Here is a 22,500-nt window from a genome sequence, read left to right as displayed (position 1 = left end):
AACAGACCATAAATTTTCTTTCATACTAATTGCCTTTCTTACATACTCTTTAAAATTGAAAAAGTAATTCATCGTTCTTATCTTGTAATCGTTCGTCTTTTTTTTCTACTTCCTTTCTTTTTTGTTTCTCCTTTCTTTCTTTTTTTTTCTTTTTTCTTTAAATCTATTATATTTAATAATTTGTATACAATTAGATTAAGAGGAGATAATACTTGCGATGGTTATACTGTCGTGATTATTAATAATTGATTTATATCTGTAACGTAGCGAATAAATGATTTATTCGTAATTATTTTACATCGACATTTGTAAGTGGAATATACACGATATTTCATCCACTACAATAAATTTATCAGACATTTGATTCGAATTTAACGTATTAAATATTTCAATAATCTAATAATTTTAATAATTTAATCCCCTGTTTTTTCATTATTTTCTACATAAGACATAAGTATTTGATCGCGTTTTATGTGTTAACGCGTATTATAGTATTTAAAGAAGATAAACAGTAAATATCAAACTTATTTATCGCATACGTTGTCGACAAAAGGAAAGAAAAGAGAAGAGAAGAAAAAAAAGAAAAAAAGAAAGAACAAGGAAAGGCCAAAAGGCTATATAACTTGATCATGGACATGCAAGGTGAGTACTTATGTTATGAAGATTATTATACATTCAATAAAGGTATTTTATAAATATACAGTTGGTTTTTTTTTTGTAAGATATACGAATCATAATAAAATAACACTTATTTGTATCATATTTTTTTTTTGATATATTTACTTTTAAAAACAACTTACAAAGATAGAATTTTTTCTTCGGATAAACAAAAAAAAATTTTTGAAATTGGTACCCTTTGGTTTGAATTTAAATGATAGAATGTTGTGTGTCGTAATTTTTGGATGTTGCTGGAAGTGGATTAGGATAATTCAAATAAACGACGCATCAATTTAAATACAGAGCTATTGTCCCACATTTATTCAAGCAGACTTATTACAGTAACTTTGTAACAAGTGTAGTTCACCTTTGGTAATATGAGCATTCGTAAACTTAATTATTACTTCAGTGGTATTAGGTATGTACGAACAATTTTGGTATGAAACCATAATAATTATATTAAGAAATCCTTTTGCGTATTTCGCAAACATCTTAATATATATATATATATATATATATATATATATATATATATACATATACATACATACATACATACATATATATATCTTGATTTTGTCGAATTTTAATCGAAATATATCATTCGAACGCGATTAAGTTAATATTAATATTGTCGTTTCTCCACACAGACAGACACACATACATACACACACATTCAACGGAAAATATATTATTTACTGTAAGAATCGTCTTTAGTAGGTGTGGGTGAGGGGGGGTGGGGCGGTTAGCCCAAGGTCCCGTAGATTCTACTGACCTGCTTACTATTGTGCCTCCCAATGATAATAGTGCAGCATCAAAGAAAAAAAAGTATAAGATTAGCTAACATATAGATTTAGCAATTATCGGTTACTATTTAATAATTACAATAATCTTGATTGCTGGATAGCAACGGATACTTTGTGCAAGGATAATTACCATCTGCTCGACATTTACAATCCATCACTTATTCATTATTGGTAGCTTTACTGATTAGCTCTTAGCAGCGGCATTATGTTTGTGAGTTAGTAATTTTTCTTTTAATCGCTTTGCCTGATAATATAGAATAATCTTTTATATTTGAAATTCTTATATTAGTAGTATTGTACCACTAATACAATAATTTGTAACTTTTTATTCGTTAAGATATTTTTCCTTTTTTTTTTTCTTCTTTTTTCCTTTCTTTTTTAATATTTTTATTTATGCCAAATCAGTTTATGAGTAATTAGTAGAGATCAGAATTATTTCTGTTAAATTATGATATCAATATAAGGAATAACAATTATCAGCGACATTGTAAAAATTATTTTAGTAATTTATAGTCCTATAAGTCTTTGTATCTAATTTCCAGTACTATCCGTTAATATGAAAAGTAAATGCTATAGGCCGAAGTTAATACAAAGACACTCTCTTCAGGTATCCTTCCAGATTTTAATATGCAATAAGAATCTATTATCTACTTAAATCAAAAAATTATTTAATCTTTTGCATTGACATGTACATGTAGAACTTCCATTCTAAATGACTCAACTTGGTACAGCCTTAGTTTATCATGTTTACAAAAAATAAGACTCTGATATCATTAAAGGAACTTCCTGCAAAAGTAGCAATCTTTCAAAACAGCCAAAATGCTTAAGTCATAGATCCTACTTTATCGTGAGATCTTTGGGCATGAAGCCTTTTGTAATTTTTCCTATATTTTTCAATTGTTATGTCACTGTTATTTGCATCGGATAAACTAAGCGTGACTGGATCTAAACTTGCTGCCAACTTTAAATACGTTTCTTCCATTTCTCTTGTAATCTTAACTTCATAACTATTATCATTAGAATTTTTATCATTTACGGATGAATGTGACTTTTCATCTTCATTAGGTATATCAAATGTAATTAAATCTTTGTCCTTATCATCCACCGTACTACCAACACTTGTTACAGGGAGCAAAGAATCTATCTCTTTATTACTATCTATTTCCTTATTTAATTCTTCTTTTTCATTTATATCGTGGCATTGGTTGCTATGTAGTTGAAAAGATTTATGATTAGAAGACTTCTCATTCGCATACGTGAACAAACAGGTTTCCTCTTTGTTTCCGCTATTATCACTAATTTTTAATCCATTTAAATTATTTTGTACAGAATTTTCTATGCAAGCAGACGATTGAACCCATTCTGCTACTCTTTGTAATTGATTACTATCTTGTAACAGAACTGAATGTTTTTTGCTAGTAACAGCAGGTGATCTCTCAGATCCAATTGTATTTGCTTTTTTTGTATGTACTAAAGCTGCATTTGGTTTACTATTTGCGTTTGTAAATAAGGTAGCTTTACAGTGTGCATCATTATCTATTAGAACATTCTTTGATCCATGTGTTAATCGTACAAGACAGGATCTTGAACCTAACGTATGATTATGTGAATTAGATTTTTGATTATTCACAGAATTAATTGATTGTACTCCACTAGAAGATTGTAGAATATCGCTAGAACTACTAGGAGGATCGGAAGTTGAAATGACAACACTGTCGCTACTAAAACTTGGACTAGTAGCTATTTCCACTTGTCTACAGTCATTGTGACCCATCACGTTATCTATATTCTTTACTTCGATCAAGGTTAAATGGGTAGGATTTTGAGGCTCCGTCCACATTCTATTATTTTTCCAATCTCTACTATTAATAATATCCATTCCAGCATCGTTAGTAATATTATCATTATTTCTATCTTTTGTATTCGTATCTGATTTTATTTTTATCCATTCATTTTTCCATAATCTATCGTTAATAATGTCTATTTGTGTTTGTTCTTTATTGCTAAAATATTTTGTAGTGTTTTCGGACATAGTATAAGAACACGAAGAAGTTTCTTTTTCATATTTAACCCAATTGCTCGTATTAGATTTTGAGTCTATTAGAAAATCAGATTTTCTATTTGTTCGTGTTTGTTTTGATTTATCTCCATTAATGTTAATAGCAGTATTAGTTGATGTAATGTTATTAAAGGTAACAGATGTAGTAGAAAGAGTAGGTATATTGGTTATTATATTAGAAGACATATTAGTGTTTCTATTGCTTTTTAAAGATGTTTGCTTATCGTTATTTATTACTTCAGCCTGCATATGCATTTCCATATTGTCTTGACGCATTGAATCCTTCTTATTATCATCCCTTAAATCTGCTAAACTTTTATTACTTTTGATAGCAAGTTTATTATCTTTAACGTTATATAAATACTGCATGGAATTAGAATACTTTGTACAATCACTGTTATTATGAAAATGGATGTTTCCATTATCAATAGCATCTTGGCCATGTTTTTGAAAGATCGAATTTGCATTAGAATTTTGATTACTTCTAGATTGAAACGATTTATTAATTTTGTTTACATATTCCGAATGCTTTTCTTCAATTTGTACATGTCTCAAAGTGCATTCGTTACAAGCATCAGAATTATTTACCGTTTGGCATTCAGCATCGACCAATAAAATACTTTTATGACATGTGCACGTATCACAGTGTTTAGCAAAAATTCTTTCCTTTTCTCTATCTTCCAATACTTTAGCCATAATAGCAGCCGACACAATATCAACAGGAGGCTTAGATTCCTCTACATCATCTTCATCGCTATGCTTTTCAACTCCTTGCTTAGATACGTTATAAACCATTGCTGTAGGAGGAAATGTTGATATAGGTACTATTATGCTTTTCATATTGGGCGGTGATGAATCTTTCGAACATCTTTTATGGGCAATATATGTTTGAACTTTGGCTTGCACTTCAGTGGGCAGCTAAACAAAGAAGAATCAATACCGTAATGTTATAATATTTTTGATAAATCTCAATATTATTACAATACCGTCTTACCGAATCATATTTTTGTCCAACAAAATTGGAAGGCTTACACTGAAGTAGTTGAATAGCCAAATTCACATCATTTCTATACCTTTCCTAAATTAAAAATTATTATTTAAAACGTATGATTATAAATTATATTCTTTATATTTATAACCTAATATAGAGTACGTACATTATCTTGCGTCAAGCGATGTATAGTATAATTTGCATCAGCCAACCGATGCGATAACGTAGCTATATCTTTTGTGAAGGTACCCTTCTCGCTCTCGCATTTATCTACTATTCTGAGTAATTTATCTTCGAGATTTTGGTTGACCTTTTGAACTCTTTTATGTGCCTCATATAACCTTTGATATTTTTCTTGCCAAATAAGAATTTCTTCTTTTATCGAAGCCAATTCTCCGTTGGGAAATTTTTCAGCTTCGTTTAAAAATTGCGTCTCCATTGTTATAATATGATTATCTCTTTCTAATAAGCGCTGACGTAGATTTTCTATTTCTACATGCAAGTGCATGTCACATTGTTGAACATCTTTCTCCGTGCATTTTGTGCATTCACAGCCGCACTCCTAAAACGAAAAGTATGTAAGAAAATTTTAATTAGATTAATCAAGTCGTAAAAGTACAAACACTACCTTTAATAAATGCACGTATAAACATTCTTTGTGCTTTATTCCAGCATAACATATTTATGAGAAAATGATTGATTCATGAATATTATTTTTTTTTGAAAGCTCATAAAAATGAATTTATGCTTTTCACTGTCACACATACCTTACACTTCTCTGCCATAACGATTTTTATAAATTAAATTAAAAATAATGGAAAAATATCGTACAATAGGCAGTTTTTGATACGGAAGCCTCATAACCGCCTTATTTAAGTCTACAGAAATATGGATCTATCTCGCTTATAAGGTGAAAGAACTCATTTATTTTCCGTAATGATAAACATTATTATACACAAAACTGAAACGAGCGGAATAAACAAATGTCGTGCATTAGCTACGAAATGTCACTGCAGTGCCAGCAGATCAAGCGAACAACTTCAACCGGATTTCCTTAACTCTGTCGTCTGCCACGCTTAAACTTAATTTGAAGCATAGAAAACGTATATACACGTAGAAGAATATCTTACTCGTTAAGATTTGAGTCTCAAAATTAGAGTAATGTTTTTAGTTAACGTTACACTCAACAGATGACGTTCGATAACAGGCGTGTTTAAAATGTCCTTATTTTCGCGCGTATTATTAGCGATTAAAAGGTCTAATTGATTGATTAATTTCATAATAATCGAAATTTCAAAAATATTCATTGACGTGATCTAATGTAATTCTCGAAATAACAATTACAAAAGAATTGATTACAACTTATGTAATTAAGACATAGGTTTAAGTGGATTTAAAGTTTTTGGATTAGATATCTCTCAAAGTTAAGTCCAGCTTAAATCAGCCGTTACAATCTACTTATCAAAGGGAATAGATTATGCCCAAAGAAACGATAAGAAGTATTTAAACAAAAACTCGACGATAATGTTCGAAGCGATGGTAAAAGAAACGAATGAACGAGAGAAAGGATAAATGTTAAAAGGATGAATACGTAAGCGAAATTTAAACGTATATGAAGGTAAAATAAATCTTTGAGATAAAAGTTGGAGAAATGAGGTCGAAAACAAATGAATCTGCGACGCGAAGATAACGCGTTTATCAAAAAACGAACAAAAAAAGAGAGAAAGAGAGAGAGAGAGAAAATTGGCAAATTGGAATTTTCTATGAGTTATTATAATTAATAAAACAACATATTTGATGAAAAAAATGTCCGACGTTGTTTGCGATAGAAATACAATTTTATTAAATGCGAAAATTAAATTTAATTGATCATTAAAGAATCTCGAAGAGGTAAAGAGGATGAAGAAGAAACAGAAATTACGAAGACAATAAAAAAATATAAAAAGATATGTGAAAAAAGACGTAATATCAACGAAGAGATATCGTAGAGCAATCGAGTGAAATAAAAAATTTTCTCGAGCCCATTAGGAAGAACCTAGCCGTAATCAGTACGAACGATAACGGCTTCCTCGATCGGAATGACATTCGTTCTATTTTCCGTCAATTCGATGTAAACCCACCTTAATCCGTGGAAAATAATACAGGCGAATGTACGTACCGTAACTGGTAATGTATATTCCCTTTTGGCGATGACTACAGTCGAAGAGAATTCAAGGGGAAGAGGGATGAATGAAAAAAAACGAGAAGAAAAATGATTCGAAAAATGATCGATCGATTTCATCGTAAAAGAGAACAATATTTTCTTTCTTTTGCAACAACGTATGTATGTATATATCGAGAGAAAAAGAAGTAAAAAATAAGAAAATAAAAAAGAAAGAAGAAGAAGTTGCTGAGGGTAAGAAAAAATCATCGTCATCGTTGAAACGTTATCGTCATGATCGAACGATCGGAGAAAGAAAGAAAGCAAAAAAAAGGATAAAAGAAAATAGAAAAACAAAAAGATATATATATATATATATATATATATATATATATATATATAGAAAGAGAGAGAGATAGAGACAATGAAAGCTAGTAGTAGAGACTCGCGCTTTCTAAACGAAAATTCTAACCGAGCTGGATGAAGCGACATCGTCGACGGTGGCGTCGTCTGTGGTGGCGACGGGTGACAAGTGGTGGTGGTGGTGATGGTGGTGGGAGTAGGAGTGGGAGTGGGAGTGGGAGTGAGAGTGGGAGTGGGGATTGGTGAGACGGTGGTGAGAGTGTCGGAGTAGTGGGAGTAGGGAAGCTGCGTGGTGGCGAAGCATACATGGTGGGTAGTAGCTGCGCGAGACGGAGAGAAAGGGTTTCGTTATACGAGTGGGAGGAAGAAGGTAAAACCGAGGGTGGTTGGGTTGCCATGGTAGCTACCCCGGCCGGGGAGCAGACCCTAGTCTTGCCGCGGCGGTCGCCGAACGTGCAACGGTTGTTTTCTTTATTATTTCTGTGATCCGACTTCAATCACTCATTTCGCATAATAACGATAGAGAGCACTATAATATACATTACAACGCGTTCTCTCTCTCTTTTCTCTCTCTCTCTCTCTCTCTCTCTCTCTTTCCCTTTCGTTATTCGTAGATTATGTGATGTTTCATTAAACGTGAGAGAAATATCGAGTGACAAGACGAACTTGTGATAAGGAGGAAGAAAAGGAAAGGCAAGAAATATATATATATATATACACGTATATATATATATATATATATATATATATATATATATATATATATATATAAGGTTGGACGTACATCAAACACACACATCATCTTCGACCAATTCTTCGTTTTCCTCGTCGTTTTTTCTTCAACGCAGAAGAAGAATACTGCGAATTTAAGAGATTCGAAGAAACGACCTGGCCGCGTGGCCAGCCAGCACTCTCTCTCTACGCATTCTCTACTTCACCAGGTGTCCTAGGACTGCTACTCGCCTTCGATAAGCGATGGAGGATCGCGACGATAATTCTGGGACATCTTCAAGAATACGATCTACCCAGAGTGTGATTACTCTCGCACGCTAAAAGGTTTATTATTTAATTATTTCATATCGATCGATTTTTTTAATGTCTTAACCTTTATTATTTTTCTCCCTTCACTTATCCTCGTTCATTAAAATCTTTTAATCCAATACTAAGCTTCAATAATAATCTTCTAGCGCGTTATTTTCATCAAAATTGATATGGCGTAGTCGTCTAAGTTTACATTTATAATTTGTTTTCGATGGTCTATATATAACTCTTTCCTTTTTTGTTTTGTTTTTATTTTCAAACGATTATCAAATGCGAATAAAACAATAGACATGATTATATTATCTGGATAATATACGTATGATCGGTTTCTTTCTTTTCGTCAAATTTATTCGTCCATTCTTGAATATATTTCACTATAATTATTTTCATCGAGTACGTCGCGTACGCACGTATGCTACACACATGCATACAAGTTTGTATATATATAATCTACGTATGTATTTACGTGTGTATATACATATATTACGTACGTATCTATATAATACATATACTGTGCAGTATACTTACTACAATGCACTTACGTATCTCCTTTCTTCACGGTGCAATTGGAGCCGTGGCAACTTTTAATGATCCCTTCCTTGCTATCTCGATATCGACGTAGTACTTATACGTTTCTCGAAGACGATCTCGATATTGTAGATTTTCACGCGCTTCGTTTGTTGTTCTTTATCGATGGCAGCTTCATTATAATATCGTAGATTTTCTTTATCTCTTTCTTTTTTTCTTTCTTTTTTGGAATAAAACAATGATTTCTCTCTCTCTCTCTCTCTCTCTTTAAGGAACACTTTTCCTCCCCCACCTTCTCTTAAATGTTATCTGTTAATTTTTGAAACAAGGTTTTACGTGCGTAGTTTTTAAAAGTAAAGAAAGTAGCCAATGTCATGCGAAAAGTTGGCGAAGGATTTTCTAGAGTCAACGAGAAACGATAAGCAAACAACGGGTCACTATTACACGTTCGTGCTTGGAACGGTGGATTTAAATATCGCGCTTAATTTCCAGCCGGATAAAGGATCACTCGACGAAGGTTCACCTAGATCAAATAAAGGTTTCCTGCTTTAAAGTTTGCGGAACTTGGAAAATTGAAGGAAGTAAATTAGCGCATGCTTTTTAATTCTTGCTATCTTCTTTGATTCCTTTTTTTCTTTCTTTCCTTCTTGTTTTTTCTCTCTTTCCTTTTCTCTCTTCGTTTTCTTCTCTTTTTCTTTCTTTCTTTTTTTTCTTAACGATTAATCCCCGTTCTTGAGATCAATTTTTAGATAACGTTAATCCTTATGAATTTTTCTGTTCCTTTTCCTTTTGTTCTTTCTGTTTATCTTTTTTTTTTTTTTTTTTTTCTTTTACGAGAACATTTCATTTATCTTTATCTCTCTATTTCCAAATGTCTCTATCGGTTTCTTTTTTTTCGTTTTCGCTTTCCATCGACTATTATAAAGAATTCCTTTTATTTTTCTCTTGGGTACAAAGGGTGTTACAAAAGTATGGGACAAAATTCGAGGAATGGATTTCTTGTATTTAGGGAAGAAGAAGAAGAAGAAGAAAAAGAAAAGAAACAATAGGTCCTATCAAGATGGATCCGGAAATGCTTAATTTCTGAGTTATAAGACTTCCAAGTATGATTTTAGTGCATTGCCATCCGGCAAACCATAAACGAAATGCACTGACGCGAATGCATTCATTTGAGTACATTATCTCACCGACACAGTAGAATGAATAACACACACTATGTAAAACTCCAACCAACATCTAACAAGCTTCAAAGCCAGAAATTTTGGAGCGTGTTCGTAACTCAATGAGACGACGAGTTGAGGCTTTCATTCAGTCAGAAGGTGGACATTTTGAACATTTCATGTAAGGAAATGTCAACAGAGTGTCATAATTTCAACAAATAAACATCATTAGAGTTTACTAAGATCATACTTGAAAATCTTGTAATTTTAGAAATTAAATATTTTCGAATCCATGTTGATAGAATCTATTTTTTTTTCTTCTTTCTTCTTCTTTATACGCGAGAAATCCATTTCTCAAAGTTTTACCGCGTAGTTTCGTTACACCCTGTATAGACATTGCTCGTAAATTAACGACCAGTTTAATATCCCCTTTGTTAGGATCAATAGAAAAGAGATATTTATTAAGAAAACTTTTATGAATTTCACGTGTCAAATATATTTTAAAAGTACGAAATAATAACACCGGAGATTTTCGATAGAATTGAAAAGTTCGACGATATGTAATTTTTCTTATCGAACATACTGTATTTTCTTTTTCTTTCTTCTTTTTTAAATTGTGATTAGATACTTTAATCGATTATCTTTGATAAATTATTGAACGAATATGGACTTAAGTTTAATAATTAACGAAATATTAATAATTGAGATATTAAAATAAACAAATATTGAAACAATTTTTCTTAATATATATATATATTTTTTCTTTTTTCTATTGCTTTTAACAAACGAGATATTACTTCAGCTGGTCCATTTATCAAATTATACATATATATATATATATATATATATATATATATATATATATATTCCATTTTTATTTTTTTGTTATCTATTGCTTCTAACAAACGAAGTATTGCTTCAGGTAGTTCAGCTGGTCCTTCATTTATAATCGAATTGTATATATATTTTTTCATTTTTTTTTCTATTACTCCTAACAAACGAAATATTGCTTCAACTGGTCCTCCATTTATAATCAAATTATATATACGTATATATATTTCCTTTTTTTCTATTGCTTCTAACAAACGAGATATTGCTTCAACTGGTCCTTCATTTACAATCAAATTGTATATACATACATACATATATATATTTTTTCTTTTTTTTATTGCTTCTAACAAAAGAGATATTGATTCAAGCAGTTCTTCATTTATAATCTATCTCTATATATATATACATCTATCTATGTATGTATGTATGTATGTATCTAGGGAACTCTCTTGTAAATCAGGACGTTGATATCGTATCTACAACGATCGCGAAACGGAGAACGTAGACAAAAGAAAAAAGCAAGAGATTCACTCTTCTTTCCTCTCTTTTTCATCTCCTTTGAATTCACTCATCGCCTTCGGGCGATTTTTTTCGCGGTTATAAGGAGAAGGAGATACACCCCCTCGCGATAGGAACGATACAAGGTTCTTCCTTTGGTCGACCGTGTCGACTTTATCGAGCGTCAACGAAGTGATCGGTTGGGTACTTCAAGAAAATAGACTTCTTCACGAGTTCCACTTTTTATTTTTTATTTCGATTCCTTGAAAGGACTTTTTTTTCAAGAATTTATTTGATACTCTCTTCCTTTCTTTCTTGCTTTCTTTCTTTTTTTCCTTCTTTCTTTCGTTTTCCTATTTTTTTTCGATTTTCGTCTTTCTCCTTTTCTTTTCTCTTTTTTCTTTTTCTATCGATATTATTATCAAAAAAGAAAAAAAAAACGATAGAATGCGAGGAATGGAAGATAATGATAATATGACGAAATGAAATTCTAAATGATTATCGGTTCAGATAAAATTATTTGAAGATAGAATTGAAACTCGATTTTAAATAGAATTATATGGAATTTTAGATAGATTATATTTATTCAATTATATTGTATTTGAAGTGGGTTATTTGAGCATCGACAGGACGTTTTAAGAAGGAGGTTTTATCGTAGAAATGTAGTTTTATGATATTATCGTTACTATTAAAAAGAAAAATCGAAGAAGAATTAATAAAATATATTGAAGTAAAATTTTAATTGGCTTGAGTAATTATTTAAGATAAAATCGAAACTTGATTTTAAATAGAATTGTATTTATATATATATATAATTATAAATAAATTGTATTTGTAAAAATTTATTTGAGTATCGATAAAACGATTAAAGAAAGATTTTGATAGACGCAACGAATTGTTATGATATTATCGTTATTATTAAAAGAAATGAACAAAAAAAGACAAACCAAATTTAAGGAATAATAACATTTATTTATTGAATATTTATTTATGGATCAATAAATAATTATCTAAAGTTTTATTTTCTTATATTCTTTTTTTTCTTGTTTATTTTTCTTTTTAAAATAACATTTTTTTCTTTTTTACTAATAACAATACTAATAACGATTTAATAATAGCAATTGCTATGAAATAATGTCGTTGTTATTCAAAAGGAAGAAGAGGATAACAAAATTATTAAATCATTATTTGATTTATTGATTAATAATATTGGCACTCGTTAAAAGATTATTTTTTTTCTTTTACTATCGTTCCAATCGTTATTATTATTATTATATATTTATCGATTGACATTGTCCTCGTTAGAGGACAATATTTTATTATCGTTGCGGTCATTATTATCGTTATCAGTATAGTTGTTATAAAAATGAGCGAACAGAAAGGAAGAGAAAAAAATTTTTTAGAGATTGTATTTATTTACTGACATTATTTTTGATAGAATTTATTTGATAAGGGAGTTATAATTATTATTATCATCGTTATTGATATCGATATTATTACAAAAAGTAATAAAATAATACAATTCTATACCGTAATTTATATTTCTTCATTTGTATATATATATTCTTTTTTGGCTAGAGGCTACTATGCATTGCCGTTACAATCGTTTGTTATCATCATTATTGGTATCGTTGTTATCAAAAAAAGTAACAAAAAGAAAAAGAAATACAATTTTTATAACGTAATTTATATTTCTTAATTAAATTTCTTTTTTGCTAACGATTATTTTGCATTGTCGTTAGAATCGTTTATTATCATCATTATTGATATCTTGTTGTTATTAAAAAGAGTAATTAAAAGAGAAAGGAATATAATTTTTATATCATAATTTATATTATACTTCTTCATTTATATATATATATATATTTCTTTTTTTGCCAGAAGTTACTTTGCATTGTTATTACAATTATTATTATCGTCCTTATCAAAAAGAAAAAGAGGAATAGAATTTTATATCGCAATTTATATCTCTTGATTGAAATTTCCTCTATCGCGTACGGGCTATTTTTACTTTATTTATTTATTTTTTTAAATTACTATAATACCATCGTCGTTACCATCGTTAGAGAAGAAAAATATAAGAAAAGGAAAGAGAAGATGATTATTTGATGATTATTATTTAATATATCTTTTTAAATTCTATATCACATAGTCGGAGAGAAAACTATTATTTAAGCGTCAAGTAGATGGGTTTTAAAGGATGACTTTTTTTTTCTTCTTCCTCTTCCTTTTTTTTTCTTTTTTGAGAGAAACAACGAATCGTTACGGGGTCGTTCCCTTTCGATATCTCGAATCCATACAATGATTTCCATGCAAAGACGAAAGTCTGTATAGATTCGACGTGTTCGTTCGAGGAACGTGAGAGTTCCACGAATAGAAAGAAATCTGTGATGGCGGGAAGAAGGGAAGTTGGAGGAGGTGTCTGGTGCATCCATATGCATACATATATCTATATCACCTCTGTTACATCCCTCTTCCTCTTCTTCTTTCTCTTTCTCTTTCTCTCTTTCTGGTTCTCCCGCTTTTACCCTTCCTCGTTCTCTCTCTCTCTCTCTCTTTCTTTCTCTTTCTTTTTCTACAAATCTATCGGCTCGTGTTCGCTTTACTTCGTGCTCGACCCGGTAATACGTTACGCTTTTCATTTCGTTTATATTTCTCTCTCTTGCCTCGCTTATGTCTGTTTCTGTGTGTGTGTGTGTGTGTGTGTATATATATATGCGTCTAAGAAATAAATTTACTGAATTGAATTTCATGGAACCGAGATTTTCACGAGACTCGTCATCGTCGTCGTCGTCGTCGTCGTCGTCGTCGTCGTCGTCGTCGTCGTTCGTTTTAAAAAAAATCGTGAACGTGAATGTGCAAAAACGTTCGTTTAAAGTCTCTCTCCCCCTTTCTTTTTTTTTTTACCTTATACTCGCGATAAAGAGCAGGAGAGAGTGAGAGAGAGAGGGAGTGAGGGAGAGAGAGAGAGAGAGAGAGGGAAGCAGACGTTTGAGAAAAATTTTGATCTTCCATCTTCATCCTCCTTTGAGGATCACGAGACTTTTAATTATTCTAGTTGCACGAGAGAAAGCTTCTTCTTCGACTTGTTTGTTGTTTTCCCTTGGTGAAAACAATTTCCTTGATAAAAACGTTAAGAAGAAAGGAAACGAAAGGAAAGCAGCAGAAAGTGGGAGGAGTAAATAAAAAAAGAAAAAAAGAAAATTGAAAAAAGAGGAAGAGCAAAAGAAAAAGACGGAGGGAAAAAATAATAATAATAATAATAGACAAAACAAAAGAGAAAGAAAAAAGCAAAATAATTGAAAAAGAAAAAAGAAAGAGGAATATAAAAAAAAAGGAAGGAGGAAGCTTTCTTTGCCCATTTTCCGTTCAACGAGACTCTCGCTTGCACACGTGATTTGTCGCTTCTCGCTTGCGCGTCGGTGAAAATTCGATGAGCGACGGCCACTCACGTTTCACGGTTCGTCATGCAATTTTTGGTTAACCTCGCTTCTTCTTTGTGCACAGTGCAGCATAGGTATTAAATGAAATAATGCGAGCCACCTCGTCAAAGTGAATTCACTTGTGTACGGATGGTTTTTTTTTTGGTACTTTGAATTTTCTTTTCTCTTTTGTTATGATTTTTATTATTGTTACCATTATTATAATTATTATTAGGACTGTTGTCGCCGTTGCGATTGTTTTTGTCGTCGCTCGTCTTTCTTCTTTTTTTTTTTTAATCTTTTTTTCATCGTTTTTATTTATATTCAACCGAAAGAGATTTTTATCGTTCGTTTGTCTCGAATCGAAATCTTTCGTTTTGTTCCTTTTTTTTTTTTACTCTTTTAAAATATGCAGAAACAAATTATACTGCTTAAATACGAGAATCAGCTGAAAATATGAAATGGAATCGTTTAATCGTGGTGTTGGTTAGTTGATTAAATTTAATTAACATCGTCGATTGTACGCAAACTTTTTCCCTTTTGTATTAGAATCCATTGAACGTAGATATATTTTTAATTAATATAGATATAATGCGTAGGTCGTTTTAAACGAGCTATTTTTGAAATCGATTTCTTTTATTCTTTCCCCTTTTCTTTTTTTCACTTTTTCTCCTTTTTCGAAAACAAAAAGAAAGTTCGTTATAATTTTAATTAATATATATTTTTTTTTCTTTTGTACGAAGCATCTCTTATAATTTGGCATAATATTACAATCCAGTTTTAATCAAATCTTTTTCCTTATCCACGTGTGTAAAAAGTAAGTCGCAAAAATATTCGGACACCTTTTGAAATAGAATAACTTTGTATGGTGCACACAGGTAAAGGTCTGCTTTGAATTTTTGTGTTGATATAAGTACGGTATGGAGTGCTACGTGAAGAATTAAAAAAAAGTAAAAAAAAAAAAAAAGAGAGAAAAAGGGAAAGAAAGAGACGGAGCTCGTGTTTCTTTTTCTTTTCCTTTCTTTTTGCAGCAGCAATGACAAAATATATAAAATGTATCTTTTGAAAATTTTTTATTAGGGAGCTTTATACGTGGATAACAAATTGCAAAATTAATTTATATGCATCATACGAGTTTTATAAATTTGTTTCTTTTATACATACATTGTAAATATTCATTATAATCAGTCAATAACATAGCGAGTTACATTTATTCAAATATAATCGATGTGTCGGCCGCTTAACGATATAATGTTGTTTTCTTATAAATTTTCGAACGAATCCAATTTGCCCAAGGGAATCGCACGAGTTTGATGTTATTACGCGTATCCACAAAATGTATACATTAGTTACTTTTTTGTTACATTCTTTTTTTCTTTACTTTTTTTTTCTTTTTGTAGAAGCAAACGAGAGATAACCAAAACTTTAGCGAAAGAGCTTACTTCGTAATTTTTTTATCGCTGATACAACGAAGTGTTTTTCTTTTTTCTCTTCGTTTTGTTCGTTTTCTTTTCGTTCTTTTTTTTTTTTTTGATTATTGATATATTTTCACGTAACACACAAACATATATTAATTTCTCGAAATATCAATTGAAAAAATTCGATACATCTAACAAAATTTATTCGATATTAAAAAGTATACTCGAATATGCGTATTTGAAATAATGGTAAATCATTGCAATCATGAGAAATAATAAAAATTTACTTACATACGTACATACATAGTTACATTACATACATAGACATATGTAACTCGATGAAGTATAGTTCGTAAATCATTGTAATTACGTGAAATAATGAAAATTATTCGTAGAGATAGATAGATATATACGTGTCATACATACATACATCTATAGTTAGATTACATACATACACAAACATATGTAATTCGATAAAGCATAGTTCGTAAATTATTGTAATTACGTGAAATAATGAAAATTATTCGTATATGCAGATACATATATACTCTTATTTATTTACATACATATATACATACATATATGCATAACTACATTACATACCTACACAAACATATGAAACTCGATGAAGCATAGTTCGTAAATCGTTGTAATTACGTAAAATAATGAAAATTATTCCTATAGGTATATGCGTATTTACATACATACATACATACATACATACATACATACATACATACATACATAGTTACATTACATACAAAGACATATGTAACTCGATGAAGTATATTATAAGAAAATCTACATTCAGATTTGGTTAATCACTTTTCTCTGTGAAAACTATTTTCTCTCGATTTGATATGCCTCGCAAACGTAATCGCCGTCCTTTCGACGAATATTTCATTCCCTTCAGAGAGAATGGAAGCCCTAATTCCACCTGTCGCCTGCAGGGGATAGCATTATTTCTACTTCTTCCTTTGAGCCAATTTTGTCACGTCGATTACAGAATGCGTTAGACCGTCTCCTCTTTCCCCTATGGATATGTATGTATCTACTTTTCCTTCCCCTCTTCTCTTTCTCTCTCTCTTTCTTTATTTTACTTTACCCTTTTCCCTTCTTTCCTTTTCTTTGTTTTCTTTTTTCACTCTACCGTCGACTGCAGTAATACATATTAATACTGGATGGAGGTTATGCTGTGGGCTTTGACGGTAGACTGTAGTTTATGCACCAGTCGCTTTCTTAACGTATGCACACACACACAAAGAGACAGATAGACAGACAGACAAGCAGATAGACGGATAGACGGACAGATATCAGCAAGACGTATACTTTTACTAACATCTTAGCAAGAAATAAAGAAAGAAAGAAGGATAGAAAAAGAGCAAAATAAAAAAGAAGAAGAAGAAAAATAAAGGATATACGGATGAAAGGAAACAAAATATGTTGCATTCCCGATGATAGATGTATCTTCTTCTTAACTTTCCTACAAGTTCGTTGTCGTATTTCCAAGTAAACGAATAAATAATGCATTTTTATAGAGACGAGAGACTAGGAGAATATTTTTGCGAGAAGTTAAAAAAAAAAGAGAGAGAGAGAGAGAGAAGAAAAGGGGGATAAGAAACGAAGAGAAAAACAAAAGGGGGATTGGGGAAAGTAGCTGGAAAAGCTCACCTTCTCTCTTTCTCTCACATACATATATACACAGACACATACTCTGTGAACGTTTCCGAGGCAATATTACGGTTAACTTTATCGGTCAAGCGTCTTAAACGTTGGCTTTTCTTTATTACGTTTGCATAGTGCGAGGGAAACGAGCGTGTGCTCAGGTTGTATTCATTCAAACGTAGATATATATATATATATATATATATATATATATATATGTATATATATTTATATGTGTATGTACATGTATATTTCAATGTATGGAGAAGGCAAAGATAACGAATGTTCGTAATTGTATTGCACGAGATACTCTTCTCATAGGCACTCTTTACGCTCTAAATCTCTATGCGTCAACATTGCTTCGGTTAAAGGGGACGAAGTGACACAAAAGGATAACATATCTTTTGCACTGGAAAGAGAATATATGAACGTATCTTAACGTATCTTAACGATTCTGCTTTACTCCTGTAGAAACTAAAGTGTGAGTGTGTAGGTGTGCGTATGGAATGTCTGTAATATGTATGCATGACTATAATACGCGTGTATATATATATCTACAATGTAGATATATATATATATATATATATATATATATATGTATGTATGTATGTATGTATATATGAACCTTATTATATAGGGGAAAGTTGCCAAAATCATTATTCTCTACTTCAGATATTTTATGACATATTCTTTCTTATTTGAATTAAAATTTTTATGCAAGCTTATATCCGCAGGTTCCAAAAGTCAATGTTTCAGGTTACGTATTAATACTATCGTTTGTACAATCTCGTTTGTTTTTTTCTAAAGAATTAATTAGTTTCTTTTTTTTTTGTTAATCTGAAATAATAAAATATATGATTAAGAATAGGATTTGTTTACAGTCGTATTTTTATCAATTGTGTAAAGAAAATGTTCGAGAAGTATTCAATGCAGTTAATTATTGTTTTTATAATATTTCGATAATTATAATTAATTTATTTTGTAAAAGAAATAAGAATATGAAAATGTGGAATTAAACAGCATTCTTAAATTATAAAAATGTATATACATTTATATACATGTGCATATATATATATATATATATATATATATATATATATATTTATTATATAAAAAATATAAATATTAAAAATCAAATTCGAATAAAATGTATTTCTATATTTCTTCGAAAATATAATTGTTTAGAATATATTTTTCTAGAATACATTTTACAACTAATTAAAATTAAATTATCAGAGTTAAATTATTAAAAAATATAAAAATTAATCGACACAAAAATTACATCCATCATAATTCTCAATTTACTTTCTTTTATTCGAGAAATCAAATTTATAAGTTGTAATTTATAAATTGGTTTTTTGTCTGCTTATAATTTATTTATATTTTGAAAATTGTTTTTCTCTTTTTTATTATTTTCCTTTTCTATCCGAACAACCCTATGTATTTTTCTTAGAGGAGTTTTTTCGTCATATACCGAAGAAATGCCGTGTGATTAGTTTAAGCAGGGATTCCTCCTCTTTCTAAACACACTTGACCCGTTATTCTAGGGGCTTCTTCAAGCTTTTTCTAAGGAATCGAGTTAGTAGTTGTGTCGTGTAATATCGAATCGTATGTTTCGTGTAAGTACGTGTTGTGCGTATTGTACTAGAAAATCGTAGATTAATCTTGAAACTTATCCGTTTAATTGAATTTATTATTCTTTTTCTCTCCTGTCTTCGTTAATTAAGATATACTTACTTAATTATTTGCTTAAGTATTTAGGGCTACTTTTAATCCCGTTTGATAGATACCTCTGGATTGCTGTGTATATGTGCGTGGATATGTATGTGTGTGTGTGTGTGTGTGTGTGTGTGTGTGTGTGTGTGTGTATGAATGTGTGAATAAGAATGTGTGGTTAAGTAGTTGACAAATAATTTATATTTATTTGATATACTATACTTTTAAGTATTTATTTTTTACTTATTATCTTGAAAACAAGATATTAATTGGTTACAGATGATGTTAAGTTACATATAGAAGTGTATATCGGTTATATAGTTTAATATATATATATATATATATATATATATATGTATATATATATATATTAAAAAAAAAATAATTTGTTTCTTGATAAAATGCTAATTATCGGGGTATTTTATAATTTCTGGTATTCTCTGAAAAATATTACAAAATGTTCAAATTGTCTAAGTACAATATAATCATATCTTTTTATAATAATTTATAATAATTAATATATAATAATAATATAAATTGAATACTTTTATTTGTTTGTTTTTTCAGTTATTTATAAAACATGTTAAAGATCCTATAGACAGATTATTTAATCGAATTAATTGATAATTATTAAATATCTTTCTGTTTTAATAAAATTATAGTATCTAAATAGTTCTTAATTTAATTTTATATTATTTTTATTAAAAACAAAATTACGATTCTTTTTTAAAAATAATTATATACGGGAGAATTTTTTTTATATCAATTATTTACGAAAATAACGTTTTTAAATATCCGTTACAATATATATATATATATATATATATATATATATACACATATACATACATACATACATATATATATATGCGTATATATATTTAAAACACTTTTTACATAAATTGTCAAAAGTTGAAATAATCTATCACGTGGATAGATTGTTATTATATAATGTGTTTAATTAGTTCGTTATCTGTTAAAATAATATCGGATTTACTAGTGCTGGTTTGCGTAACGATGATAATTACGATGAATAAATATATCAGTTTATCGTGCGGTTTATCGAGTGAGGGGAAAGAGAGAGAGAGAGAGAGAAAGAGACAGATAGAAAGAGAGAGAGACAGATAGAAAGAGAGAGAGAGAGAGAGAGAGAGAGAGAGACAGATAGAAAGAGAGAGAGAGAGAGAGAGAGTGAGAGAGAGAGAAGAGTGAAGAGAGGGTGGAAAGGGATTGACTAACTAGGATTGTTGTAGGGCTTGTCAGTGACGTTCGCATGCGACGCTGTCCGATGCAACGGTTCTTCGCTATTCGAGCCATAACCATTGAACCGATATATATATATATATATATATATATATATATATATATATACATATACATATACATATACATATATATACATATATTTAATAATCCTTCCTTGAAATTCGTGTCCACACTTTTACTGTGTTTTCCTCGAAATCGAGTTCGCCTCGTAGCTGTCGATAGAATTCTAGAAATAAAGGGAGATCTTTCAGATCGTTATGACATTTTTGTCGTATTTTTGAAAATAGGACACACACACACATACACGTACAGAAAGAGAAGAGAGAGAGAGAGAGAGAGAGAGAGAGAGAGAGAGAGAGAGAGAAAGAGACAGAAAAAGTGAATGAAAGAGACATTTACTCTTCTATCAATATTTCTTACACCTATTTTCTATGTTTTGATATTCCTCGTATTATTGCTCGTATGTGATCGGAATTTTATTTAAGAGATAGAATTGGAGATATATATGACAATTGGAGGAAAGCGAGATCGTAATATATTTTCAACGAAAGTATTTCAATAAAAATGAAATGTTATTTTAATATTGATCAGCAAATGATAATAATAAAATCTTAATAATGAAATAAGAATAAAATTAATTATTAACGTTTTATTAAAAAATGAACTAAGTAATAATGTTTTGTAATACCAAAAAGGAAACTTTTACATCGTATAAATTAAATTAATTATCTATTTTACAATCCAGGATACATAATGTATGTCATAAAATATCTTTTGAATTATATCCGATAAAAATTATCTATCTTCTGAATACCAAGAAAAATAGAATAATACATCGATAAAAAGAGAAAAATTGAAATAATACATCGTATCAATGAAAAATAATTAAACCTTCATTCCATTAAATTCACTCCAATAAATTTCTTACAATGAACTTTTTATATCTAAAATAATTATTATTTTAAGAAATAAATATTTGTTTGAAATCGATTCATCTTTACGATAATCTATCAAGATTCTTGGTTGGTTGAAATGAGTAAAGGAATAAAGAACGAGCATATATATTTCTTTGCGCGTTAAACAACGCGTGAAGTAGATACGTATTTATCGTTGGGTTGGGGTTGGCCTAAACATAACTCCCTCGTTTTTGGACCAAACTTCGTGTAAGAGTACACAGATTCAACACTCGTTTGTCCTACCCTTTTTCTTTTCTCATGCTCGATGCCACCAACGTGTATCGCTTTGACGCCCTGTTGTGAGAAGTGCGAATGCGTACAAAATTTGTCGACACATTTTCTTTCTCTCTTTCTCTCATTCTCTCCTTCTTTACACACGATGTTTTATTTCGAATATCTATCCTCCAACTATGATACGAGAATTAAAAATATTAACGATAAAAAAAAATATAAAATATAAAATAAATAAATAAATATATATGCGAAATAGAGAAGAGGTTAAAAAATTGTGGATTAACGAAACAAAAAAAATTTGCTACGGTTGATTGGTCAGAAACAACAGGAGAGATTAACGAGCATTTGACTTACGATCATGGAGTGGTATAAAAAGAGAGAGAGAGAGAGAGAGAGAGAGAGAGAGAGAGAGAGAGAGAGTAGAGTGGTGTGATGGAAAGGGAGAGGAAGAGAGGGTGGGAGAGAGAAATGTATAACATCGGTACACCGTTTTGGGTCGTCCTCATATTTTTGTTCACGCTACATACCAGTTTTAAAACGAGTTTGCTTTTTCCCCTTTTTTTCGTTCTCTCTTTCTCTCTCTCTCTCACTCTTTCTCTCTTTCTCTCTCTCTCTCTCTCACTCTCCCCCTCTGCTTCTATGTTTCCTGAAAAAAAAAGAAAAAAATGTTTTTATTCTACACGTAACCGAAAACACAACGACCTACTAGATTGGAGAGCTTGACACATTGATTTCGATTCCCGCAACGA

At 30.3% G+C, this 22,500-nt stretch overlaps 2 protein-coding genes across 7 annotated transcripts in view; one reads left to right on the top strand and one right to left on the bottom strand.

The window, feature by feature from the left end:
- Positions 1–949: 949 nt before the first annotated feature.
- LOC127069406 (transcription factor stalky) lies at positions 950–5,599 on the bottom strand. 4 transcript variants are annotated; one of them, XR_007783539.1, is made up of 5 exons: positions 5,281–5,599; positions 4,680–5,075; positions 4,517–4,600; positions 1,594–4,440; positions 950–1,448 (listed from the first exon to the last, which is right to left on the bottom strand). XR_007783539.1 is itself a non-coding variant. In XM_051006393.1 (4 exons), exons 1-4 carry the CDS (start codon positions 5,296–5,298, stop codon positions 2,287–2,289), a joined length of 2,652 nt encoding a protein of 883 aa, XP_050862350.1. In that variant the 5' UTR covers positions 5,299–5,599; the 3' UTR covers positions 950–2,286. The 4 variants fall into 4 exon arrangements, 2 of the variants coding, with proteins under 2 accessions (XP_050862350.1, XP_050862351.1); XR_007783540.1 differs by having other exon boundaries at positions 950–1,439; XM_051006393.1 differs by having other exon boundaries at positions 950–4,440.
- Positions 5,600–7,337: 1,738 nt separating this feature from the next.
- Positions 7,338–22,500, top strand: part of LOC127069409 (dipeptidase 1-like) — a 129,489-nt gene continuing 114,326 nt past the window's right edge. For 2 of the 3 annotated variants that reach the window (XM_051006403.1, XM_051006399.1), the window contains exon 1: positions 7,792–8,072. The gene's annotated coding sequence lies outside the window, so the exon portion shown is untranslated. Of the gene's footprint in view, positions 7,478–7,791; positions 8,073–22,500 lie in introns of those variants that run through there. The other variant, XM_051006401.1, reaches the window with a different exon arrangement.

Source organism: Vespula vulgaris, chromosome 15 (genome assembly GCF_905475345.1).
Source record: "Vespula vulgaris chromosome 15, iyVesVulg1.1, whole genome shotgun sequence".
Lineage (NCBI taxonomy): Eukaryota > Metazoa > Arthropoda > Insecta > Hymenoptera > Vespidae > Vespula > Vespula vulgaris.
Note: the sequence above shows the minus strand (reverse complement) of the source record. Positions and strands in the feature narration are given on the sequence as shown.

Coding starts and splice junctions, on each gene's coding strand:
- LOC127069406 (XM_051006393.1), bottom strand. Junction 4,601..4,679: donor ATCGCTTGACGCAAGATAAT/GTACGTACTCTA, acceptor TTTTTAATTTAG/GAAAGGTATAGAAATGATGT. Junction 4,441..4,516: donor TTGGACAAAAATATGATTCG/GTAAGACGGTAT, acceptor TTCTTTGTTTAG/CTGCCCACTGAAGTGCAAGC.